Here is a 24,608-nt window from a genome sequence, read left to right as displayed (position 1 = left end):
AGTAAACACAATAACGTGGGAAGCAAATGCAACACTATCCCGGAAAAGAATGCTGAGCTTACTACGCAAGCCTCTTACATTCTGATAGGTTACTAAAAGAGAAGTTAGTTTTTTGGAAAGGTGGAAGCAAGACGGGAAGTTGAGGAAGAGGAAGTTGAGGTTGAGGGTGGCACACTGGAAAGATTTGGAAGGGATATGGGGGGCCTATTCTTCTTCTTAGCCTTAAACTCCTTCACCACCAAATGCTCCAGCCAAAATTTGGCGGAGCAAATGGTGTCAAATTGAGTTGGGGAGATGCTTATCTTAAACGAGGCTATCTCCCTGGCATAAGAAAGTTAAATTTCTCCACCTTTAAACCCACGGCTTTTATTTTGCTTTGAATAAAAGCAATTACATCATTAGATGTGAGATCAGGGGCCAGCCGTGAAACAAAAACTTGTCGTTTTGGTGGGACTCCCACCAGTGGTTTAGTCACCACAGGCCTAGTACCTGTGGTGGCAATATCCGGAGGTCCGGAACGTCTATTTACTGGTGGGATCGGGATAGACGGGACAACTAGCGAACTTGCGGACACCACGGACACGGACGCTGCAGACGTACTTGGCTGCACATTCTCCGAGGCGATGAATTCGGCTACCGAATCTGCATCGCCAGCAGCTGTCGTTGCCCTTGGAGTGGCAAACGAGATCAACTGCTGCACACTTGGAGTGGTCGGAGTCAGTTTTTCGGCGGCGCACGGCTGAGTGACGGTTGGCAATTGCAGATCCCGCGGAGTGACCTTTTTGCGCCTCGGAGACTCATTCAGCAGTTTTAAACCGCTAAACTGAGCCTCCATGGCTAGGAGCCGATCGTATTGGTTTTTAAAACCAACGGTCAGCTCCTTAAAGCCACTCCGCGTCTGCCTCATGAAAGCCACCATGTCTTTCTCCACCGCACGGCAAGCCTCGCAACTGTAATGCAAGCCATTACGTTTGGCTATAGCATCACTCACGAGGCCAGAAAATCCAGCGCATTTTGCGTGCACTACGCTGTCGCAGAGCCAGCAGGGGACATTCGGCTGATCGTGGGTGATCTGCTTCTTACATATTTTTTTGGCACAGACCACAGCGTATTCCATTTTATTATTTATTTATTTACTATTATTTGCAAAACAAATTGGTATCAGACCAATGTGCCAGAAAACGCTCAAAGCGGAATTGGTAAAAAAAAGAGAGCAGAGTGGAGAGCGGTTATAGCGAGAGCTACTAAGCAGAGAGCGCTATTGCTCAGAAAGTTTGAAGAGCGAGAGAGAAAGAACAGTTATTGAAGTTGAGGTGATAGCGAGAGAGTGATAAAACAACAAAAGCTACCAGACGAGAGCGGATGGCAATGCAATGTAATGCGTACTCACTCACTGCAACAACACAAACACAAGCACAAGCACAAGCCGACGCCGAAAAATAAAAAGTTAAATAATGTTTTAACACAAATCAAAAGGCATGCACTCGCGTAATAGAATAGGTTTCCAGATTGTTGTCTGGTTAGGAAGTATAATTAGAATTAGAATTTAGTTAGGAAAACACCGGCTGTTTATTCAAAACAAAAGGAAAAAATGCGGAGCGCAAAACAAAAACACGTCTGATCACTACGAAAGATAATCGGATGTAATGTACATATGTATGTAATCTTATGATTTATTTATCTTTTACAATATATTTCTGGACACCTATCCTCTTCCCACATAATGAAAAATATTCTGGCTGTTGCTATACCGCACCGTCCATGCAGATTGAAGATATCGAGCAAGAAAGTGGAGTCAGACAAGTGAAATTGTTTTCTTCATTCCAACTATATTAAGTATTGATCCGATCGTAACATGGTCCACTTTTGGAGGGAGTTGTGGCAGTGTGATATGACTGGATCCTGTACAAAAAACACTGGTATCTCCAGCTCTAATAGTCTCTGAGACAGACATGACTATATCGACTGCTAATCAATATATACATATACATATTATAACAATTATTATGGATATTAAGTAGGCTGACTTGTATTGCAGTATATATTGCAAATAGACAGTCTTGGCTCAGAGTTGTTTATAACAACATACAAATTCTTTTACAAATGAAGTCTCTCTGTTCAAGTAAAAACTAACTCTCTGTCTCCATTCTCAATCCGAAATACGAACTGTAAAAACGTAACAATCAGCCAGGTTCCGTTTTTCACATTCACAAAAGTTTTCCAATTTACTTTTGAATACACATAAATTGGGGCTCCCGTTTTCACATTCCGCAAGATTTATTCGTTTTCAAAACGAAAACATTTTGGTTGACAAAATGAAAAGTAAACGGCTTTTTATACAACGCCTTTTTACGCAAAAGGAAATAAATAGATGACTTATTGATGCATTAACATAAACTTGACACCTATGTATATCAGGGTAATTTAACTTTTGCTTTCTTAATAAATAATTTTATTTTGACCTAACCTCAAATTTGGCTCTGAAAAAATTGGCCAGGGCAACAACAGCAACACCTTAAAACGAAACGTTTTGGCTGAAAACGTAATCCGCGAAAGTAAAAAACGGAGCCTGCCTGATAATGAAAGTATGCATAAATTCATCCATCATTTTCAGTAGAAAAGGAGCGGAAAAAATAGTACGATATATTTTCTTGATAAAGGGTACATTGATGGTTTATATCGATAACTGATACAAGAAATGTACCATAGGTGTTCACCGGAACTTAAAAACATGATAGCTGATACTGTACCACTGATAGTACGTTGCGAATTTATTGCGATTGGATCATTATCATCATTGCCTTTTGAATTAATTCGACTTGAGGGTTTTCCACGTCTCCTTCTGACCGTCAAATCGGAATGTATGTACAACACACTTTTTTAAAGATACGAGCATACCGATAGTGTATAAATATATTGACTTATAGTATGTACGTAAGACTTCTTATTTGATTTAAAACATATTGTATACATATATATTCTTACCTTAATACCAGAACGACCTTGTTGTTTTAAAAGCACATTTTCTGGTTTCATATCACAATGTATAATCTCATTTTTGTATAGTGCATCCAAGCATTGGAGTAGCGAATGTGCAAATTTTCGCACAAGCTGTAGGCTGAAGCCCTTAAATCCATTTTTCTTAATCAATTCATAAAGGTTAATGCTGAGAAGCTCGAATGTGATGCAAGTGTGATTTCGAAATGTAAAGTAGTCAAACATGTGTATAATATTCATAGTATTATATTTATCGTGACGACGTAAATGATGAAGAATTCGAATTTCCTCTTGTGCTTGCCGATGAAACCGCTTCTCATTGCGCACTATTTTTAATGCTACATGCTCGTGAGTCTTATGATCATAGGCCTTTATCACCTGGCCGAAGCTTCCCTTGCCAATTATCTTGAGCATTTCGTATCGATACGCTACGTGATCGTGTGGTATATGAATATAAGCCCCTTGTTCATTATCATAATCAGAATTGTTTGGTCCGTACACTCCTGGGCGTTTTTTTGCATTGGCACCAATGAAATAAATCTGTGGATACGCTAGTATTTCAGTACGCTCATATGGCGTTAATTTATGCATGTACAATATCATAACTTGTTGCGGGGAAACAACCAGTACTTTTGGTTTTTCTTGCAATGCGCTCTTTTGTTGGCCAGACATGATGATCTGCTCATGAAAGGTGAAAGCGTCGTTTTCTACAACTGGTTGAGATTTTTCCTTCAATAGGTCGAGGGAATCTGATTCCGATTGTAATTTATAAGTGGATGGAATAGCACCCCTGCAAGAAGGCAAATCTTTTGAAATAAAGCTGGAAATGAAATCGGTTTTTGACGAGACTGTTGTAACATTAGGCAGAGAGATTGCTGAAATATATTATTAAATATATTTTTTACCCGTTCGATAATAAATAAGCTCATATATAGTCACCTTGAATGGTTCCGGAATTTTCGCATCCATCTGGAATTAAACTACGTTGTACATTTTTGCCATCTCCAGAATGGTTTTCGAGCTTCTCTGTGGGTTGCAATTCTTTTTTATTATCATGAAACATTCCCGGTGATCCATAGCTACTACTAAAATATTGCACCATGTTTCCGTGACAAGAGTGATGGCTTAAATTATGTGAATTGGTATGAGTGATGCCAGCCTGGGTGGAATTTTGATTGATCATCTTGATTTTTGTCTGAGGTGTAGATATTGATATTGCAGGTGAAGATGCTTTACCGATTTTCGCTACAACGGGCGCTGCTTTTACGTCGCTTTTCCCGGGAAAAGTATTATCATCACGGATTGCATTTGTTCCAGATAATTGAATATGATTAATTTTTTGTTGTGTTCCAACCATAGTTACGAATATATTTTTATTTAAATAATTTTTATCAGATTTTCCGTTATTATTTTTCAGCCTGTATGTGTTATGATTATTAGTGGACTAAGTCCCACTGAAGATATTTGAACACAGAAATGGAACGACTTTTTCGGTCCTACTGTGTGGAAGATGGATACACAGTTAAAGTTGCAAATTTTTCGTTGTTTGCTATTTTTAATATTTAGTAGAGCTGACATTTAATTTTCATATTTCGGGGCTTAGCTTCCAGCATACAAAGAAATTGTCTCTCTTACGACATTGACAGGAAAATGTAAAAAAAAATGTATACCCTGTTGCGATGTTAAAGATATGGTATTTAACGGATTTGCTTCATTCAATATTGACATTAGTAGTTTCTCACTGCTGTATGCTCAGAACTGTTTTAGTGGTATTAGCCACGAATTAGTTTTGAAGTAAGGGGTTACATCTATACCATTTTACTGCATTCAAATTGTTTGTTTTACATCAACAAGCCATTTTTGATGGAATTGGAACGAGTTCAACATTTTTTGCGGAACGTGTTGTTTGATAAATCAATATCTATTTCTTCATCTGCATTACATATAGCAAATATATCAATTCTTACTTTGAGATCAAATGGGCAAAGGTGACGTTTCTTGAAAAATTTGAGGAACGGCAATTGGGGATTATCTTTGGTTACGTTCGAAGTCGACGTGCCCTTCGCATCTGAACTTTTTTCTGAATATCTTGATTGAAAAAAAAAGGATTTTTCAAAAATTTGATTACTTTGTTAAAGTATACATATAAAGGAAATATATAAAACTTCTGGAGAGTCCCTATTTTAACCACAGGATAGTGACTCGTTTATAAGATTTTCATGGTAATGCAGTATTAAAGAGCATTTGACATTTTTAAGATGTGATTGCTTTCTTATGTTGTTGTTTGTTGACGTCTCGGTTAACAAGTTTCATTAGAAACTAAGGTTTTTGGAACCTTATCTATTGCAGCTCTAACTTTTTTTACTGAAAGTCTTCTCTGTGGCGTCTAATCATTCTTATTCAGCATCTAAATTTACAAAAAATTCTTCAGCCAGTTGATCGTGTCTTAAACTATGCCGGGAATGAAGTTAGATCCAGACTCCATATATATATTTACTGAGTGTGCACTAAAATAGGAGAAAACTAAATATAATTATTCAGTTTAGCCTAAAATTAGTATTCTTTTTCTTATTACATGAAACATATGTACGTATAAGTATTCATACCTACAAAGAAACCAATCATTTTATGTATCCATCATGAGTGGTCCCAAATGCAAAAAAGTGTATTGAGTCCTGTCTTGGCTTCGCAGTCCCGAAGAATATAGTTACAGCTTGGATATATCACCCAATGCATGTACATTCCGAATATTTTAAGTACATTCCATTCCATACACGTACATATACACAAACAAATGACATTTGCAAAAAAAAAACACGGGATAACAAGCGCTATTGAATTAAAGAGTTTGCGATGCTTATTTGGCAAATTTAGTAGTAATATATTTTACTTAATATTGTTTCTTTCGAGTTACGTTTATATACATAATTTTCAGCCAAAAATACGTAAAGATTGCTGGATTCGATTAATTTAGTGGAGACACAAAAAAAAATTTCATAGAGGGCACCGGCAACAATGCTGTTGTGCAGTGCAGTACTGTCAAATATCGTCCCATCGATTAGATCGATATTTTTTGTTTCGTCAATATAGTAAAGTAGATAAAATAGCAAAGGAAAACAGAACTGAGAAGACTCATGTGAACTGGGAGTAACTAAAAATCAATTTTAAATTTAATATTGTTTGTAATTTATGTGAATGGCAGGAGAGCTGAAAATTTAATAACGATGAGGTTATGAAATCAGAATCATTATGGTTAAGTGTTTTCATTGTTCAAGGTTATTGTTTCTTGGTTATGCAAATTAAACTACAGCTTTTAATTAATATTTCAGAATATTATCATATACATACTTAAAACACAAAAACTGTTGGGCTACGCAGACGAATATTAAACAATAATCCATAAAGATGGCGTCTTTTATTGTTTGTTGTTTGCACTGCCCAAGCAGTGTACCACGTTGTAATCTACATATCTATATGAATCCGCACGGCAGCAGCCTATGCAGCCGTTTTCTCGCGTCTTTCTTTCTTTATTTAGTCTTCTCTACCGGCCCGTCTTGAATCGAGCTAATCACTGAACAGAATTGTCGTGCTCTCATCGCAAACCTAACTCAAACCTTTCTCTATCCCATTCACTCTGTATCACAGTATATATATATATTTACCATCCTCCACAATAAATCGTATTAAATCGAACAATCGTCGACTTTTATTAAATAGATCGCAAGCATACGCAGCTAAAAAATCTAAGTAGCTCAACAACAACAAATTCTCAATTTTATTTAAAAATATATTACTTCAAAACTGTACTATATTATACAAATTTATATTATATAATTAAAATATATTACCACAATATTGATTTAGCTTAACAATGAGAAATATAAATCTGTTTCAAGAACACCTTATATTTCTAATTTAGTGTAAAATGAATGTATCGATATTTTCCCATGGAACTTTACTATGTGCCGTTGTAACACCTTGCTAAAAGAACGTCCGAGTTTTTTTAAATTTGATATGTACGGTGATTGAATATACTAAATGCGAACTTGTTTAATATTTAAATCTTTTGTTAATATTTGACAGAAATATATATGTCTACAATCATAATTCATGAAGTGAAAATTACATGTTGACATTAGCATATCGTGAAGGGTGTGTGCCTTACCACCATATTCGCCCTTGCTATTAATCGTTAAATACTTACAAACAATGCACATACACATAATGTACATAATGTACTTGAACTAACATAATTTCTTGGCACGTGAACCCCAATCAGTGAATAGCATTTCAGATGTAAGATTTTAAAAATATCGAACCATTTCTGTATTGAAAATTGTTTGACAGGTCGCGTCTAAGGGTGACCCAACATATCCATATATTAATGTGTATATATGTATGTTATATATAACAAATCATATGATTTGTACCGTTGTTTTATTTTGTTACTAAAAATATAAAATACTAATATGGGTTTTAGAAAAACAAAAGCCAAGTATTAGGTATATTCAAAATTTGATAAAAGCATCCTTTCATTAATGAATATAAATAAAAATGCTGCATAGAGACACAGGATAAAATAAAAACATGTGTAAACAAAATATGACTCATGTGCTAATTAGTCCCGGTACTCTTTTTCCAACACTCATGAATATACATATGTATGTACATATATAATATATAAATTTTTTCTCAAACATCGAGTTGATAAAGCCATACAGCGGATATGCATATTAATTTTATATCAAACTAAAAGACTATGTTTGAAGTCCACGACTGCCGAATCGAAGAAAAAACAGAAAAAATTTGTCTACATGATTATCAAGAATCCGTGTTATTGGATTGGTTTATTTTTGTATACATTCAATAAAAAATGAAGAAACCAAATTAAACGAGCGGGAACTTTGTGAGTCGCGGCAAGCGCCTTTCTAGACATACTATGTTCGACTCCGCTATTGATGCTGATCAAGAATATATATACATTATGGGGTCGGAAACGCTTCCTTCTGGGTGTTTCAGACATCCACTTCCACCTGTCGTAATTTCTATGAAGACATCTACATACATGCACATACCATTTATGAAATATTGTTCACAAACTTTGGCTTACTAAAATCGTGAAAGTACAAATTTGATGGTACGTGAATACCGCTAATGTAGAATAATAAATTATGACGCCAATCGCACCTGAAAAAAATATTAGGGACTCTATGCACCTTCGATAATAACCTAATAATCTTATACCGATCCAAATAACAGTTAAATATATTTTTTTAAACTAAATTACAGGTTTGAGTACAACGCCTGACTCAACGGCTTTCTTTCGTATCTATCATGATTGATCCTAGTTCTAGTGAGGAAGAGGGCGAAGAAGATCCCATAGTAAATGTGTCAACTAAAAGCCGTCTTGCAGTACCGCCTAAGTCTACGGGAGGCATTACTGTAGCAAGTGGTACTTCAAGTCCCGCGGTTGGATCTAACATTCCCGTATCTGGATCTAACGGTGATTTTGATGGAAACCATAGGCCATCTAATGCCATTGCTGTTGTAAATCGAACTGATGTTGGAAATGTTGGTGTCGGGGGGGCAATGGTCATAGGCCCATCAAAAAATGACCAAGTACATGGTAATCGCGCCGAAGGGGGTAACCTTGAGGTTCCAAACAACGGCATTCCCAGGTTCGTATGCATTTTGCTAACACAAATTTGTGTCTATAAATTAAGCTGGGGTACCAAAGAAAACTCTTGACTTTTTGACCCTGCAGGTGATACAGGATCTTGGGAAATTTCATTTTTCGGACACTTTTTCGGAGTTCAAATGTTTATTTAATTTTTTATACCCGGTACTCGCCGGATATGAATGACAATTCTAGTAGAGATTTGACTAGAGCTTTTTAAATTATGCTGAACAAGATAAATCAGAAATTCTTACCATATTTTGGTACGCTGAACGTGAATCCAAGGTCAGATTTGATTCATCACGTCAGGTTTTTTTTTCTAACTTCAGATTCGCTTGTCCAGCTCACCAAAATACATGGGAGTATGGTACTTTGGTCAGTCGCGCATGGAACTTTTGTTTTTGTGGGGCTATGTAATCTTTCCAAACTGTTACACTTTATATGACCGAAATGTGTATTCAACCAAAACAACCGAGAGTTCCCGCTGTGCCTTCTAGAATTTCAACTCAATTGGATATCGGTTGGAATAGATCTCTGTGGCACCCCCGATCTTGAAGAATTGATTAGCCTTAAATAAGCTAATATGGCCATAGTTACTATCTTTGTTGACAAATTAATTTTGGTGCTGGAGGAAGACGATAAACGGAGAAAGCGCTGCCAATATTGTATAAATGCATACATGCGGGCCAGAAATGGAATGAACATGTTTCTTAACGGTCATGCCTGGTTTCGCTAGAGAAAAATGTATCTTGTCTGAATACCAGGACTCATTTTACTTTTTTGGCATAACTTGAATATGTCAACCTAGCTTTTTATCAAATTTATAGCTAGAGTGATACAAATTTTCAATATACAGATATCGTCGGGCTTTCTAAAACAACAACAGTTCTTTTAATTCTTTAACTTCAAAATTACGATACAAAATACAGCTTAAACGTATCAATTAGGCATTGACACCTGCCATCAAAAGGCATACAATTTTGCGAATTGACATGAACATGACTGATAGTGCACTTAAACGTTTGATTTTCAGTACAAAAATTTAAAAACTAGCTTGAAAATACGAATTTTTACTCAATTTCGAAGAAATCTGTCACCGAATGTTGAAATGAATTTATATCAGCAATAAATTATGAATGCTTATTTGTTTTTACTGTATATATCGGTCTGTTTTTCAACGGGTGACAGAGCAGAAGAGAGTATTATCCCATTTGCGACTGTCTGAGCTCCTTCTGTTTTCTATGTTTCTGTTTCTATGCACCCATTAATTTTTCAGCTCATTTTAGCTACATTAAAAATGTAGGTAACGAAAGTGATCGTCAAACCAACTAATTTAATTTAGCTTAATTTGAAAGGAAATTTTAGCCTTCGGTCTATCGAAGTTAACCTACATACATACATATGTTTTTTGTTGTCAATAATGAAAATTTATTCGTTTCAATATTTTTCTTTTGGGAACAATCATCCAAATCATAAAAACCTGCACATGTGTATACCTAATTACTTAAACACACATAATTGGCACATCGTAATTTGATTTGATTATTTACATTCATGAAACTAATTATACACCGCACCTATCTTATCTGCGTAAAAAAATATTCACGAACTAAATCGAGTGAATGGTGTGATGGAACAAAATTGGCTTTAAATATAAACGTATGTATGGTTATGAAATAATATTGCGTGAAAAAACAATCCATGAACATACCATTCCATTGCCAATGTATATTTCAAATGTGAATGACACAGTCAGTTTGTTAGCTCATTTGGTGAATGTAAATCCAGTTACAAGCAGCACATCTCTGGAAAAAATAGAATAATAATACAGCAGTTAAGCTCGTCAGGTCATCTGCAAAGACAACAAGCAACATTATCTCCTTATCACAGTCACCATCATCAGCAGAAACAAATAAACAATCCACATAAAAAGTTCACTATTGAAGAGCCATACCTGCACACAAGCTTCTCCGATCAGAAAAGTTTTGCTGCTAGGGGTGTGACTGATGTATCCTATATAACTGGGAATATGACTCAGTCACAGTACAGTAACAGCATTACCCCTGTTTGGTCATCAGTGGATGCTCAATTCCAGGAGGTAATACAAAGTAATAATCATTTGTTGCTATCATCATCTAGTGGTGTTTCGCAAGAAACATTAAATCAGAGCATCGGATCGTCGAGGGCCAACTCACTGCCACGACCTGTGTCACCATCACCATCTGTTAACAGCGATAAGCCTGAAACAGGAGACCCACATGTAAGTGTACATTAAAGTACATTTAAGTAAAAAAAACTTCCTCTAAAATATTTTTTTTTACACCTGTAAAGATTATTTTAATTTGTATCGCAAAAGGAGCTCCATAAGCCGCAATCTGAAATTTCATGCATTTTAGACTACTCCAGCATGAGGATTTCTTTAATTTTTATGTTTTGTTGTCGCTTTATCCATTTCAAAAAAATTTTATACTAATTTGTTTTTACATCATAGTCATATCCTTAGAAACAAATTATTTTTAAAACCACACGCTTGTAATGCTTTTTCGGTCAGTTTTACCCAACGGAAACAAAAATTAAATTAAAATAGAAAAACAACTTTTCACATCAAAAACTAAATTTTTGCCGATAAGTTAAAGTTATTTTATTTCCATCATTAATTAAGAATTAACAACTTTTTTATTAGGATAAACATGAACGCGAGGAGGAAGAACGCAAACGCCGAATTCAGCTGTACGTATTTATATCACGATGTATTTCGTATCCGTTTAATGCTAAACAGCCTACGGATATGACAAAACGGCAACCAAAAATTACGAAACAACAATTAGAGATAATTACCCAACGATTCCAGGTAATGAATGAATTTGTATATACAATTTAGTTTATGATTCGGTATACCTGTAAGTTATGTTTGTAGGGGGCAGATCGATGTTCCCACGACGAGATTGATGGTCCAGTGAAACTCCTAGTAGCCGTCGCAAGAAAAGAAAGGTCGATGGGTTTCGTGGTATATATATATATATATATATAGGTGTGTGTATTTGTATTGGGTCGACCGGTTGAAACGGAGGTGAAAACGTAACTAAACTCTAAGCCTTATGATCTATGCTTTATGCTGCGGTGAGCGCCGTGGGGATGGTGGATTGTGGATCGTGTAGGTCTTCCGAGCGCCCCTCCGAGCGCGCGAGAGCGAGTTGGGACCGGAGCGCACGGAGTTGGCACAGTGCGCTGCAATCTTTTGCTGCTGGCGTGAACAGTTATCTAGTATATAAAACTCTCGTGTCACAAATTTTGTTGCTGAACTCCTCCGAAATCGCTCGACCGATTTTCGTAAAATGTTGTGTGCTTATCGGTCAGCGCATCGGCCAACATCTATCAGATCGGACCACTCCTTCGGGTAACTCCCAAACACCTATGTTCTCTTTTTGTATAGAGGTACTCAAAGGAGTGGTCCGATCGGGTCAAGATTTGGTATGCATAATTTTTTTACACGCTCTTATGTTTTGATAAAGTTTGATTCATTGATTGATTAGTTTTAAGCCATCGCTATCTAGAGTTGCAGCACCTGTAAGACCCAGAAAATTGTTACTACGATTACCAAGGTAATCTCGCCAATCTGAGCCAATAGCATTTAATATAAATGTGGCGTCAAAACTCAAAGAAAATGTTATGAAAAATATTAAATTGAATAATGAAATATGACATCATTGTTCGTTTCATCTGGGAAGCGAAAACATCTAAAATCTAAAATCTTATAATCGAAAGCACATAAAATTTCAAGAAAATCGGTGAAGCCATTTCGGAGAAGTTCAATTACAAACATTGTAACCCGAGAATTTAATATATTTGAGCAATGCAAATCAGACGCAGAGGGGCCAATGTGAGTCATCAAACGATCAAGTCTAGAACCATGCGAGATATAAATATACGAATTTCAGGTGAACAAATCCAAGAAAACAGTGCAGATGTTGATGAAATTAACGATTTTGAAATTAACGAAATCAACAAAGGCAACTAAAACGGAGAGTAACGCGCAGATACATAGTCGACAGACGTAGAAGAATTGACCAACAACGCCAACAATTTCATCGAGCACTTTAGACAAGTTCGACGTACGCTGATGATATCAACGCTTGCTTAAAATCATCGCGACCCATCCACCGAAACTTTCTCTAAACAACTGTTAGATATTGGCGATGGGAAAGTTGCTGTTTATGAAAATACTGGATGCATAAAATTACAGACGGACTTCTGCACAATCATCGACTCGCAAAATACTCTCATCGATAACATATTTCCCGATATACACACACAATAGGAAAATCATAATTGGCTGGCAGAAATAGCGATTTTAGACAAAATATGTGGACTTCAATGGGTTTAATTTAAAAATACAACAGTTGTTGCCTGGGGACTTGGTGTCATACAAATCTATTGATGCAGTTTGTGATACCAACGAAACTGTGAATTATCCAATTGAGTTTTTAAATTCATTAGATTTGCCAGGCATACCTCCACACCATTTACAATTGAAGGTTGGATCTCTGATCATTCTGCTTCGTAACTTGAACTCACCACGGCTGTGTAATGGCACACGGTTAGTCATTAAAAAACTAATGAGAAAGGTTATTGAAGCCATCATTTTGAATGAAAAGTTTCAAGGCGAAAATGTGTTGCTGCCACAAATCCCTATGATTAATACAGATGTGTCAATTGAATTCAAACGCAATCCATTCCCAATTAGATTGGCATTCGCTATTACGATCAATAAGTCACAAGGCCATACATTGTCTGTATGTGGCTTAGATTTGGAAACACCATACACTCTATTGCGCTGAGAGATTAATCTTTATTGTTAAGTAGTCTTATAATTGTCATGTCAAATAATATACATGGCAAAACAACGTTTGCCGGGTCACCTAGTTATACCCGATACTCAAAATGAGTATAGGGGTATATTAGATTTGTGGTGAAAATGGATGTGTGTAACGTCCAGAAGGAAGAGTTTCCGACCCCATAAAGTACCTTAGTAAAGAGGCTATATGTGCAAACATTATTTTTAATTTTTCTTAAAAAGTACTAGATGCTTGCTTGGTTTGACTATGCAGTTATATATCTTATTGTTGTGCTCAGTTACTACAAATTTTCGTTGTGTTGGAACTCCATTTGTGGTAGATAAGAGATCAAAGTCGCGCTCTATGTAGAAAACAGATATACAGCTGCGCCGAAAAAAATAGCACCAGTAGACTAATGTGTCTATATTGACGGATTTTGCTTAAGCAATGGTTCTAATGAACGTTTTTAAGACTAATATATAAACTTCAAGGTATAATTTATCGTATCCCAGAGCACTGGTATGATTTGCAATCTCCAAATGAAAATATTTTAAAAGAAAATGATTTTATCAGAAATCTGGGCACCAACAAAAATAGCACCAATTTACAAAGAAATCAAAAAACTATTAAATTCAAAGAAACTTTCCACATTTTTTTGTAAAATATGTTACTTAAGTTGTATTTAAAGGTTGGCATTTTGTTGTAAAACCTTTGGCAGCAACAACAGCAGCCCAACATATCGGCATTAAAGCTCACCTAATTTTCGCATCTTTCCCTTGGGATATTGATCCACGAACCATGCAGGATACCCCAAACATATTTATTGTTCTTTGATTCCGCATTAGAAACATATTTTTTAACTTGACCCAAAATATTAGCAATGGGGTTCAGGTCTGGAGACTGAACAGGCCAATCTATTGCACTAAGTGAATTGTGCTCGAAACACTTTCGAGCTATCTTTCTAGTTCGTTTTGGGTCATTTTCCTGCTGGAAGTTACAAAACAACTCTATTTCGTATTCTGCATAAAGCTGAATCACTGTTTCTTTGATATTGACATAGACATGTTGATCCATAATGGGGTTGTGCCATGTATTGGATCACCTACTTAGTACGAAAATCATGCCCATACGATCTTGCTTGCTTTTCTATGTCTGATTGATTTACATGTGAGTCAGGGGGTTGTATTCTGCATTCGGTAGTCGTTTCACACAGGAACAAGACCCTTTTACACCAAAAAATAAATTTTGACCACAGGATGTTTCTCCATTTTTCTTTGGCCCAACTTTAGTGCTATTTTGCATACCAAACTTTTTTGCCCTATGCCATCCCGTGAAAAGTGGAATTTTTCTCGGACTACGAGTACCCATTTTACGTTCTTGTAAACAAGATCTAACTTTCCTGGTACTTGACGATTTTTTAAGATCCTTGCTTTAACTCTGTGGCCGACTTAAATGTGTCCTCCTTGCTCTCACGAACCAGTACTTTTACCAGAAATGGGGATATCGCGGCCTTTCTTCCACGTGTTTCTTGTTGGAAACATATTTCAAAGCATTGCTAATCATTTCTTTTCAACAACCAACAATTTGCCCCACCTTGGCATAGGTCCTGCCTTCTGAAATGAAAGTTTTGATCCTTTGGATTTTTTCTTCACTTTGTTGCTTTCCAAGACCCATAACTACTTAAATTTTGTAACTTTCTTGTCATAATCACCTAAAGCCACCGATTTTTAATTCAATCAAGAACTTAAAATATCAAGAAGCTCCGAAAAGTAGAAGCTTTTACATAAAACAGTTACTGGTGCTATTTTTGTTGGTGCTCCATTTCGCTCCTCTTTCGCAAAATTGCCTAAAGTTATAAGAACCGTTAGAATTGAGAGAGTAAGCACACTTATCTCAGATTGGAGACATATAAAGCTACATTATATTGCAGTAAAGTCCAGCAAATGTTGTACAGTGGTCTTGTTTTGAAGGAATAAAGACGGTCGTCCCTACTGGTGCTATTTTTTTCGGCGCCACTGTATGTGCAATCATGTTTTGAGAGGCGCAGTGATAGCATTGTTTCAGCAAAACTGACAAGCTGATTGATTTAGTACGTAAGCACTCATTATTGCTTCAAACCAATAAAAATTAAAAAAAATTTCATTTTTGTTAAAAATGCCACATGGTAAAGAATTTTCTGAGGAAGAACAGAGAAGGATCAAGAGAATGAAATTAGCCGGCATAAAAACTGGTCGAATAGCTTCGTTAATGTATCGATATCGAAATACTATTTCAAAATGTTTCATAGATCCAGACGGTTACCGCATAAATCGTCGACTTGGCCCAGTATCGACCATAATAAAATTGACAAAATGGCACTTGCGGCAGTTTGCAACTGCAGACTTAATGAGCTGCAACAAAATCAAGGCAGAACTCGAGCTATCAATCCCCAGCCAACGTGTGAGCCAAATTTTGAACGAACATTTTAACCTTACATATCAAAAGAAAGTGGGCAAACTCCGCTTAAGTAACCGTCATAATGATGCGCGCATGTACTTTTTGAAAAACACAAGTTCTTCACGAATTAGAAAATTTAATTTTTAGTGATGAAAAAAAATATAATAAATATATTGGAGAGACCCGCGTCATCCACGGGCAACTTGCTACAAGCCAAACCATGGTGATGGATCGCTTATGATATGAGCTGCCTTTAGTGCTAAAGGGAAGTCTCCAATATGTTTAATATCTGGCCGGATGAATGCTCAAGCATATATAGAATTGATAGATAGTGAACCTTTTTCATTTCCTGAGCATTTCCATGGTGATCAATAGACATTTCAGCAGGATAATTCGCCAATTCATGTTTCCCGGGCCTCAATGGGCTATTTTGAGACCCACAATGAGTCAATGAGTCCGCACCTAAATCCAATTGAGGATCTGTGGAGCTTCTTTGCAGCAAAAGTCTATGCCTGTACAAGGCAGTACGAAACCTTAAAGGAATTAAAACAAGCGATCGTTGCAGAATGGAACAGGATAGAGTTATTAACTCTACAAAACTTGGCAGGCTCAATGCCCAGTAGGCTGAATAAACTTCAGGATCACAAGTTCAACAGCATTAATTATTAAGAGAGTTTATTTTCCCAAAAACTTGTTCTTAGGAAATTTTCTTTCCAATCAAAATATATTTTGCTGTTATAGCCATTTTCTATCTGAAACATATAAAACTATTTTTTTTTTGTTATTAAGAAAATTGATATTTACTTTTTTTATGCCAAACCAAATAATATATATAACCAAATAAAAATATAAACTAAATTTGGTATCCACACACCACGCTGTGATATCGGACCTGCACAAGTTTATCTCAAAATTTCGCCCTATAAAGGACGAAAATCTGTAGCATCCACAAATCTCAGAGACTATTAATGCTAGAGTAACCAAATTTGGTATCCACACTCCTGTTAGATCTCTATATAACAGGTGTATTTCAAAATGTTCTGTCTGGCTATAATAATGATCCGATCCGATTCAGATTCAGATTCTGCAGTCTGGAGGATAGTCTTCTGCGTTTTTGGGTTTCTTTTAAACAAACTTGATTCAGTTTGATATCACAGGATTCTGGGTACAAAATTTCGTTGCTGTAGCTCTTGTAGCTCTCAGAACTAGGAGTCAAAAAAGACGGCCAGAGGGACTTACGGACAGACAGACATGACTCTATCGACTCGGCTACTAATCAAGAACATATATACTTTTTGGGGTCGAAAACGCTTCCTCCTTCTGGGCGTTACACACATCCACGTTCACAAAAATCTTTAATACCCCTATACTAATTTTGAGTATCGGGTATATAAAAGCTAAACCTAGAAAAAAAAAAAATTATTAAACAATTTTAAAGCCCTAAATATATAATAAAATGTCGGTTTGGTTTATAGGAATGTTTTCCTTTACTATTTTCTTCTATAAGAAAGATAATTCTTGATAACAGTTTTTCCTCAAAGTTTCTCTTAAAATCCAACTTAGTTGTTTGTCAAGGAAATATGAAATGAGCTATTTTTTGTATTTGTGTTTTTGAATTTTTTTTATTTTAATTATTATAATTAGGATTGTACTTTATATATACATTCCACCAAGCCCTAAACCATCAGGCTTCCACCCTCCATGCTTTATTGTTTCCTTGACCTGATGCTTTTTAGCTTTCCATTTGAGCGGTGCCAGTAGTATTCACTTCGATCAGATTGAAAACGGTTTATTTTGGTATCATCTGACCAAATTATCTTCTTACAATCTCCGTGGTCCAGTTTCTGTGCCCTGGCTAAATTTAAGACGCGCAGCAACTTTTTGTCAGACAGTGCAGGTTTTTTCTGGTTAACTGCCGCTGTAAGGCCGATCGTGTGCAGTGTCCACTCATGGAACGTTGTCCAATTGCTTAAAATCGATGGAATAATGAAGAAAGAATATTATCTTCATATTTTGGAAGCCAATTTATTAAATTTTATAGTCAAATGTGTCAACCCCATATCTGAGATCACTTTCTAGCAAGACGGTAACCCGAAGCACACGACTAAATTCATGAAAAATCGTCCCAATAATTCGAGTTTTCACTTAATCCAGTGCCCTGCTCAATAGCCCAGATGTAAATCCCATTGAACATCGATGGGCTCTGCATAAAAAACATTGGAAAAGTACAAGTCTGCACCAAAGGGAATGGATACTAAATTTAGTCGAGAGTATGCCAAAATTTATTCGGAATGTGATAAAACCTAAGGCTCTTTGGAAAAGTTTTTTAAAAAAATTATTAAAGTACAAAAATATGAAACGTGCAAAAGTAGATACATGGACTTTTGAAAAAATTTGTACTTTCTCACTAAATTAAAGAATCAATGAAAAACGAGGGGGAACGTTGTGAGTTTCTGCGGACACCGCAACTCTACGGTTATACCCGATACTAAGTCAGTATGGCTCTCCTCCGGCAGACGCCGCTAATATTAAACGACACGACAAAGAGTGCGTGCGAGAGAGACAGAAAATCAGTCTGAGCGTGACGTCGGGCGCTGCGTAGCCACTGCAAATTGATTTGTTCCTATTGGCTATAAAAATGATCTGATCTGATCCAGATTCAGCAATCTGATAGATATGGTCATTATCTATGATTCTGCGTTTTTAGTTTTCTCAAATGTGCAATATTGTGGATGCAACAGATTTTCGTCCTTTGTGTGGGCGGAAGGGGGTGGGGCGAAATTTTGAGATACACGTTTTATAGTAAGATCTAACAGGAGTGCGGATACCAAATTTGGTTACTCTAGCCTTAATAGTCTCTGAGATTTTTGAATATCCCCAGATTTTCGTCCTTTGCGGGGGCGGAAGGGGGTGTGGCGAAATTTTGAAACAAACTCGTCTCGGTCCGATATATTAGGAGTGTGGATACCAAATTTGGTTGCTCTAGCTTTTGTAGTCTCTGAGATCTAGGCGCTAATGTTTTACTCTAAGCAAAGCCGCCAATGCTACGTGTGTGTTAGAGAGAGATAGAGCGAGAAAAAATGAAATTGTTTTCTTGATGCTGGCTATAATAATAATACGATCCAATTCAGATTCCGCAGTCTTAAAGATATGGTCATTCTCTACAACTCTACGTTTTTGGTTTTCTCATATCCTTAAAATTGTGGATGCCACAGATTTTCGTCCTTTGTGGGGGCGGAAGTGGGCGGGGCGAAGTTTTGAAATATTTTTGTAGCAGTGACATATCACAGAAGTCTGGATCCAAAACATCGTTGCTCTAGCTCTTATAGACGGACAGACGGACGGACGGACAGACGGACAGACAGACATGGCTCAATCGACTCGGCTATTGATGCTGATCAAGAATATATATACTTTATGGGGTCGGAAACGATTCCTTTTGGACGTTACACACATCCACTTTTACCACAAATCTAATATACCCCAATACTCATTTTGAGTATCGGGTATAAAAATCACAAGGATTTTTAAAGATTTTACAGGCGTTTAAACTGAAAAGTGTTGAACATGCATGACTACTATGACCACTATGACTATGAATGTTTAAGAATATTCTGTTCCTTTTCGCTATTTTTCTATTTTACTAGATTAAGCCAAAGTCGACTTATATTTCGCGTACGTTCGCGACCACATGTTTATTGCTATCATTATGAAAACTAAAACTCGATGAACGCCATCTTTTGTACTAAACATGGAGTTAACAGGTTGCTATTTAATCGAATAAAAAGACCTGGGAAACATTTTTGTTTTCTTTCTTTTTTGTAAATTAAAAGCGTTTGAAGGTACGTTCGGGACACGCTGAAATGCCCATATATATATCTTTCAGGGCGGTTGAATATTACATAAATACAAACTAGTGAGAAATAAATTAGACGTAAAAATACAGTAAGATTCTTACAAAAATGTACACATAAACTATTATTAGTACAGATGTATTTAAACAAAATATTAAATGAATAATATTTATCTGGAAATATATGATTTTCTTAAATCTTCCAGTCATTTCTTAAGGGAGAAACACAAATAATGGCGGATGAGGCATTTCAAAATGCTGTGCAGAGTTACCATGATGTGTTTTTAAAGTCGGAGCGTGTTCTAAAAATGGTTCAATCCGGAGCATCTTCGCAACACGATTTTCGAGAAGTATTCCGCAATAATATTGAGAAACGTGTGAGGTATAAAATAATTATTTTGCTTTAGCAGTCTCAAATTTTCAATTTTCATGTTTCATTTTTCTCACAATGAAAATATTACTCACAAAGAATAATTTTTTTTAACTTAAACGATATTAAAGTTTTTTAACTACTAATTTTTATACTAATGTTTCCATTTTAAGATCTTTACCAGAGATAGATGGGCTGAGTAAAGAAACGGTTTTAACTTCTTGGATGGCAAAATTTGACATTATATTAAAGGGCAGTGGCGAAGAGGATTCAAAAAGACCGTCACGCATGCAGCAGTCCCTAAACAGCGAGTTAATTCTTTCTAAGGAGCAATTGTACGACATGTTTCAGCAAATATTGTCTGTAAAAAAATTTGAGCATCAAATTCTGTTTAACGCCTTGATGGTATGTTGTAATTCACTTTTAAAAGAAATACTAAAAAATGTGTACAACCAATTTAGTTGGATTCGGCAGATGAACAAGCAGCAGCAATACGTCGGGAATTGGATGGACGAATGCAACGGGTTGGAGAAATGGAAAAAAATCGTAAACTTATGCCCAAATTTGTTCTCAAAGAAATGGAGTCTCTTTATATTGAGGAGTTAAAGTCATCTATAAATTTATTAATGGCAAATCTTGAGTCACTTCCAGTATCGAAAGGTAATATGGACAGTAAATATGGACTACAAAAGTTAAAACGCTATAACCATAGGTGAATATATTAAAAATAAAATTAATCGATTATAATATTATAGTAATTTTTATATTTGTCTCTTGCTCTTTAAATTATTTTCTTACAGTACACCGTCATTTTTGTAAGTATTCCACTACAAATATTTATTAAGTAATATAACATATTTATTATATATATAATTATTAATTTAATATATATATTAAGTAATACTTGTAAGGTATATTACATATATTACCCTAATATTTAAAGCTGAAGTTATGCTTTATTTTATTAACCTTTTAATATAGTGAGTCTGTAACACACAGAGAATGCGTTTTCAACCCTATTAAGTATATATATTTTTGATCAGCATCAATAGTCGAGCGATATAACCATGTCTGTCTGTCTAGAACAACCAAGAACAACCAAATCATATAGAATGGCCATATCTGCCAGATCACCATTATAGCCAGAAGGAACAAATGAAATTTTAGTGGCTACGATGGCGTAGCTATCAGATAAAATCTAATATAGATATCATTAAAGCGTTAAACAAGAATGATAGACATGGCTATATCGATTCGGTTAATAGTGCTGATAAAGATTCTATATATTCTATTAATTTTTTAAATTTATTTATTCGCCATTCGCAAATTCTAAATAAGAAATAAAACTAAAAACATTTAATTTATTATACTACATATATAAAAATATAAATATATTCTAAATAACTATTATACCTAAAAATAAATTTCGTGCTTAGATTTTTCGCAAGTATTTTGTTGTATTTGTATCTTAAATATTTGTATTTTTTCATATTTCATTATAAAAAAAAAATAAGGAAACTGATATTGCGCTCCCATGGCTCTCTATCTAAACTGGAGGGCGACTCAGAAGATGGTTCTACACAATTAACAAAGTTAGACGTTGTACTTACATTTCAACTAGAAGTCATTGTAATGGAAGTTAAGGGTCTTAAATCGCTTGCTCCTAATCGTATTGTTTATTGCACGATGGAAGTTGAGAATGGCGAAAAGCTTCAAACGGACCAAGCAGAGGCATCAAAACCAATGTGAGAAAATGGCAATAGTGTTATTTAAATTAATCTAATTTTATTGCAAATAGGTGGGACACTCAAGGCGATTTTACTACTACACATCCATTACCTGTTGTCAAAGTGAAGCTTTATACAGAAAACCCTGGAATGTTGGCGTTAGAGGATAAAGAATTGGGAAAAGTAACCCTGAGACCTACTCCACTGTCATCCAAAGTGAGCCCTGTATAATTATGCATTAAAAACACCGTGCGACACAACTATATAATGTACTTTCAACGACACAAAAATTGTCTTTTTTAAAAATTAAAAAAAACCGTGATTTTGTGACCGCGTGCTTTCATAATTTTTATTTGGCATCTGCAGCCGGATATCCACAAAAATTAAGTGAAATAAATTGTTCAATCTTTCACAGAATTTTTGATTCGTGTCGATAGAGTGGATATACATACATACATATGTACTTGAATTTTTCTACCATTTTTAAGGTTTCTTCAACTTTGCAATCATTAGATGTTATCTTTTATTGTATAGTCCTGTTTTTAAACTTTAGTTTTTCAGTGACTACTAATCATTATAATTGTTCAAAGAAAGGTACAAAATAGTTAGGAAATATTTAGTATGTTTTTTTTAATTATTATCTTTTTTGTGTTTATTATCCGCGCTGCAGATGCCGACAAAAAATGATGAATCGCGGTTTTTAAATTTAAAAGTGACTATTGCAAAATCCAAATATCCGAAATGGAGTTACTCATCAGGGTCTACAACCTAATTTTAGTCTCATTTAAAGTACAAAATAAATGTCGCTCAGTGTAGTATCGTAAATAAAAAATTTAATTTTTAGTCACCAGAATGGCACCGTATGATTATACCAAAGAATTTGCCAGATCAAGATATACGTATTAAAATAGCATGCAGACTCGATAAACCATTAAATATGAAACATTGTGGGTATGTAATACTTATTTGGAATGACTAATGTTTAGATTTTAAATATATTTTTATGTTCAGGCATCTTTATGCAATTGGCAAATCTGTTTGGAAAAAGTGGAAGCGACGCTATTTTGTGTTAGTTCAAGTTTCCCAGTACACATTTGCAATGTGTAGTTACAAAGAGAAAAAATCAGAGCCGTCTGAGATGATGCAGCTTGATGGATATACGGTAGATTACATCGAGGCAGCTAGCGGTATATTTAAACTAAAACCTAAAAACGTACAAGAAAATAAGATTTTCCCTTATTTTTAAATAGCCAATCTTATGTTCGGCATCGATTTAAATGGTGGTCGTTATTTCTTTAATGCTGTTCGCGAGGGTGATAGCATATCATTTGCTTGCGATGATGAGAACGAGTGTAGCCTGTGGGTTATGGCAATGTACAGGGCCACCGGCCAATCTCATAAACCTACGCCACCGATCACTCAGGATAAAAATTCAGCTATGTCGAAAATACAAGGTGGTATGTATTAAAACTATGAAAAGCACGGTGTACTCGTATTACATAGATATGAAATAGAGTTGTATGAATGGATTAATACGACAAAAACGTTTAGAATTTATTTGTTACCCAGGATCCTTGCTAACATCTAATTTTTTTCTTTGTTTCTTTTGTTTCGAAAACAAAAAAAAAAAGACGCGATGTGAATTGGTTTGAGTATATTTTTTGACTGAATTCATATACATGGGCGAGCACGTTTGGATACATGTTCATCACTTTTCAGTTTAAACGCCTGTAAACTCTTTAAAAATACATAAATTCTCTAGTTTTTTTTTTTTTTTAAGATTCTTTAATTTGTTGAGAAAGAACATATTTTTTCAAAAGTCCATGTATCTACTTTTGCACGTTTCATATTTTTGTACTTTTATAATTTTTTTTTAAATTGTTCCAAAGAGCCTTAGATTTTATCACATTCCGAATAAATTTTGTCATACTCTCGACTAAATTTAGTATCCATTCCCTTTGGTGCAGACTTGTACTTTTCCAATGTTTTTTATGCAGAGCCCATCGATGTTCAATGGGATTTACATCTGGGCTATTGAGCAGGGCACTGGATTAAGTGAAAACTCGAATTATTGGGACGATTTTTCATGAATTTAGTCGTGTGCTTCGGGTTACCGTCTTGCTAGAAAGTGATCTCAGATATGGGGTTGACACATTTGACTATAAAATTTAATAAATTGGCTTCCAAAATATGAAGATAATATTCTTTCTTCATTATTCCATCGATTTTAAGCAATTGGACAACGTTCCATGAGTGGACACTGCACACGATCGGCCTTACAGCGGCAGTTAACCAGAAAAAACCTGCACTGTCTGACAAAAAGTTGCTGCGCGTCTTAAATTTAGCCAGGAGCACAGAAACTGGACCACGGAGATTGTAAGAAGATAATTTGGTCAGATGATACCAAAATAAACCGTTTTCAATCAGAACTATGTGAATACTACTGTGAGCGGTGCCAATGGAAAGCTGAAAAACCATCAGGTCAAGGAAACCATAAAGCATGGAGGGTGGAAGCCTGATGGCGTAGGGCTGCTACACTTTGTGGAATGTACTCCAATTGGTTAAAATCGATGGAATAATAAAGAAAGAATATTATCTTCATATTTTGGGAACCAATTTATCAAATTTTATAGACAAATGTGTCTACCCCATATCCGAGATCACTTTCTAGCAAGACAGTAACCCGACGTACACAGTTAAATTCGTGATAAAT

At 35.5% G+C, this 24,608-nt stretch overlaps 2 protein-coding genes and 1 long non-coding RNA gene across 25 annotated transcripts in view; 1 reads left to right on the top strand and 2 right to left on the bottom strand.

Annotated features, from left to right (window-relative positions):
* Positions 1–5,992, bottom strand: part of LOC108164387 (putative dual specificity tyrosine-phosphorylation-regulated kinase 3 homolog) — a 30,048-nt gene extending 24,056 nt beyond the window's left edge. For 2 of the 8 annotated variants that reach the window (XM_033394321.1, XM_033394325.1), the window contains exons 1-3: positions 5,604–5,978; positions 3,937–5,520; positions 2,986–3,872 (exon numbers count right to left, since the gene is read on the bottom strand). In XM_033394321.1, the coding sequence (XP_033250212.1) occupies positions 2,986–3,872; positions 3,937–4,354 (1,305 nt within the window). In that variant the 5' untranslated portion in view covers positions 4,355–5,520; positions 5,604–5,978. Of the gene's footprint in view, positions 1–2,985; positions 3,873–3,936; positions 5,521–5,603 lie in introns of those variants that run through there. The other 6 variants (XM_033394326.1, XM_033394324.1, XM_017299990.2 and 3 more) reach the window with 6 other exon arrangements.
* Positions 5,993–6,944: 952 nt separating this feature from the next.
* LOC108164386 (calcium-dependent secretion activator) overlaps positions 6,945–24,608 on the top strand; it is a 43,534-nt gene continuing 25,870 nt past the window's right edge. For 2 of the 10 annotated variants that reach the window (XM_033394312.1, XM_033394318.1), the window contains exons 1-13: positions 7,042–7,293; positions 8,287–8,675; positions 10,427–10,934; positions 11,358–11,525; positions 20,005–20,180; positions 20,342–20,573; positions 20,630–20,880; positions 20,969–20,983; positions 21,683–21,913; positions 21,967–22,111; positions 22,740–22,846; positions 22,907–23,082; positions 23,146–23,352. In XM_033394312.1, the coding sequence (XP_033250203.1) occupies positions 8,332–8,675; positions 10,427–10,934; positions 11,358–11,525; positions 20,005–20,180; positions 20,342–20,573; positions 20,630–20,880; positions 20,969–20,983; positions 21,683–21,913; positions 21,967–22,111; positions 22,740–22,846; positions 22,907–23,082; positions 23,146–23,352 (2,560 nt within the window). In that variant the 5' untranslated portion in view covers positions 7,042–7,293; positions 8,287–8,331. Of the gene's footprint in view, positions 7,014–7,041; positions 7,294–8,286; positions 8,676–10,426; positions 10,935–11,285; positions 11,304–11,357; positions 11,526–20,004; positions 20,181–20,341; positions 20,574–20,629; positions 20,881–20,968; positions 20,984–21,682; positions 21,914–21,966; positions 22,112–22,739; positions 22,847–22,906; positions 23,083–23,145; positions 23,353–24,608 lie in introns of those variants that run through there. The other 8 variants (XM_033394314.1, XM_033394313.1, XM_033394320.1 and 5 more) reach the window with 6 other exon arrangements.
* Positions 10,077–12,867, bottom strand: LOC108164391. Of its 7 annotated transcripts, none has more exons than XR_004473297.1 (4): positions 12,729–12,867; positions 11,573–11,935; positions 10,386–10,914; positions 10,077–10,319 (listed from the first exon to the last, which is right to left on the bottom strand). It is a non-coding gene; the product is annotated as an uncharacterized LOC108164391 (long non-coding RNA). The 7 variants fall into 7 exon arrangements; XR_004473298.1 differs by having other exon boundaries at positions 10,386–10,526; positions 10,629–10,914; positions 11,573–12,865; XR_004473301.1 differs by having other exon boundaries at positions 10,386–10,479; positions 10,629–10,914; positions 11,573–12,864.

Source organism: Drosophila miranda, chromosome 5 (assembly GCF_003369915.1).
Source record: "Drosophila miranda strain MSH22 chromosome 5, D.miranda_PacBio2.1, whole genome shotgun sequence".
Lineage (NCBI taxonomy): Eukaryota > Metazoa > Arthropoda > Insecta > Diptera > Drosophilidae > Drosophila > Drosophila miranda.
This window is presented reverse-complemented; position numbering and strand designations above follow the sequence as displayed.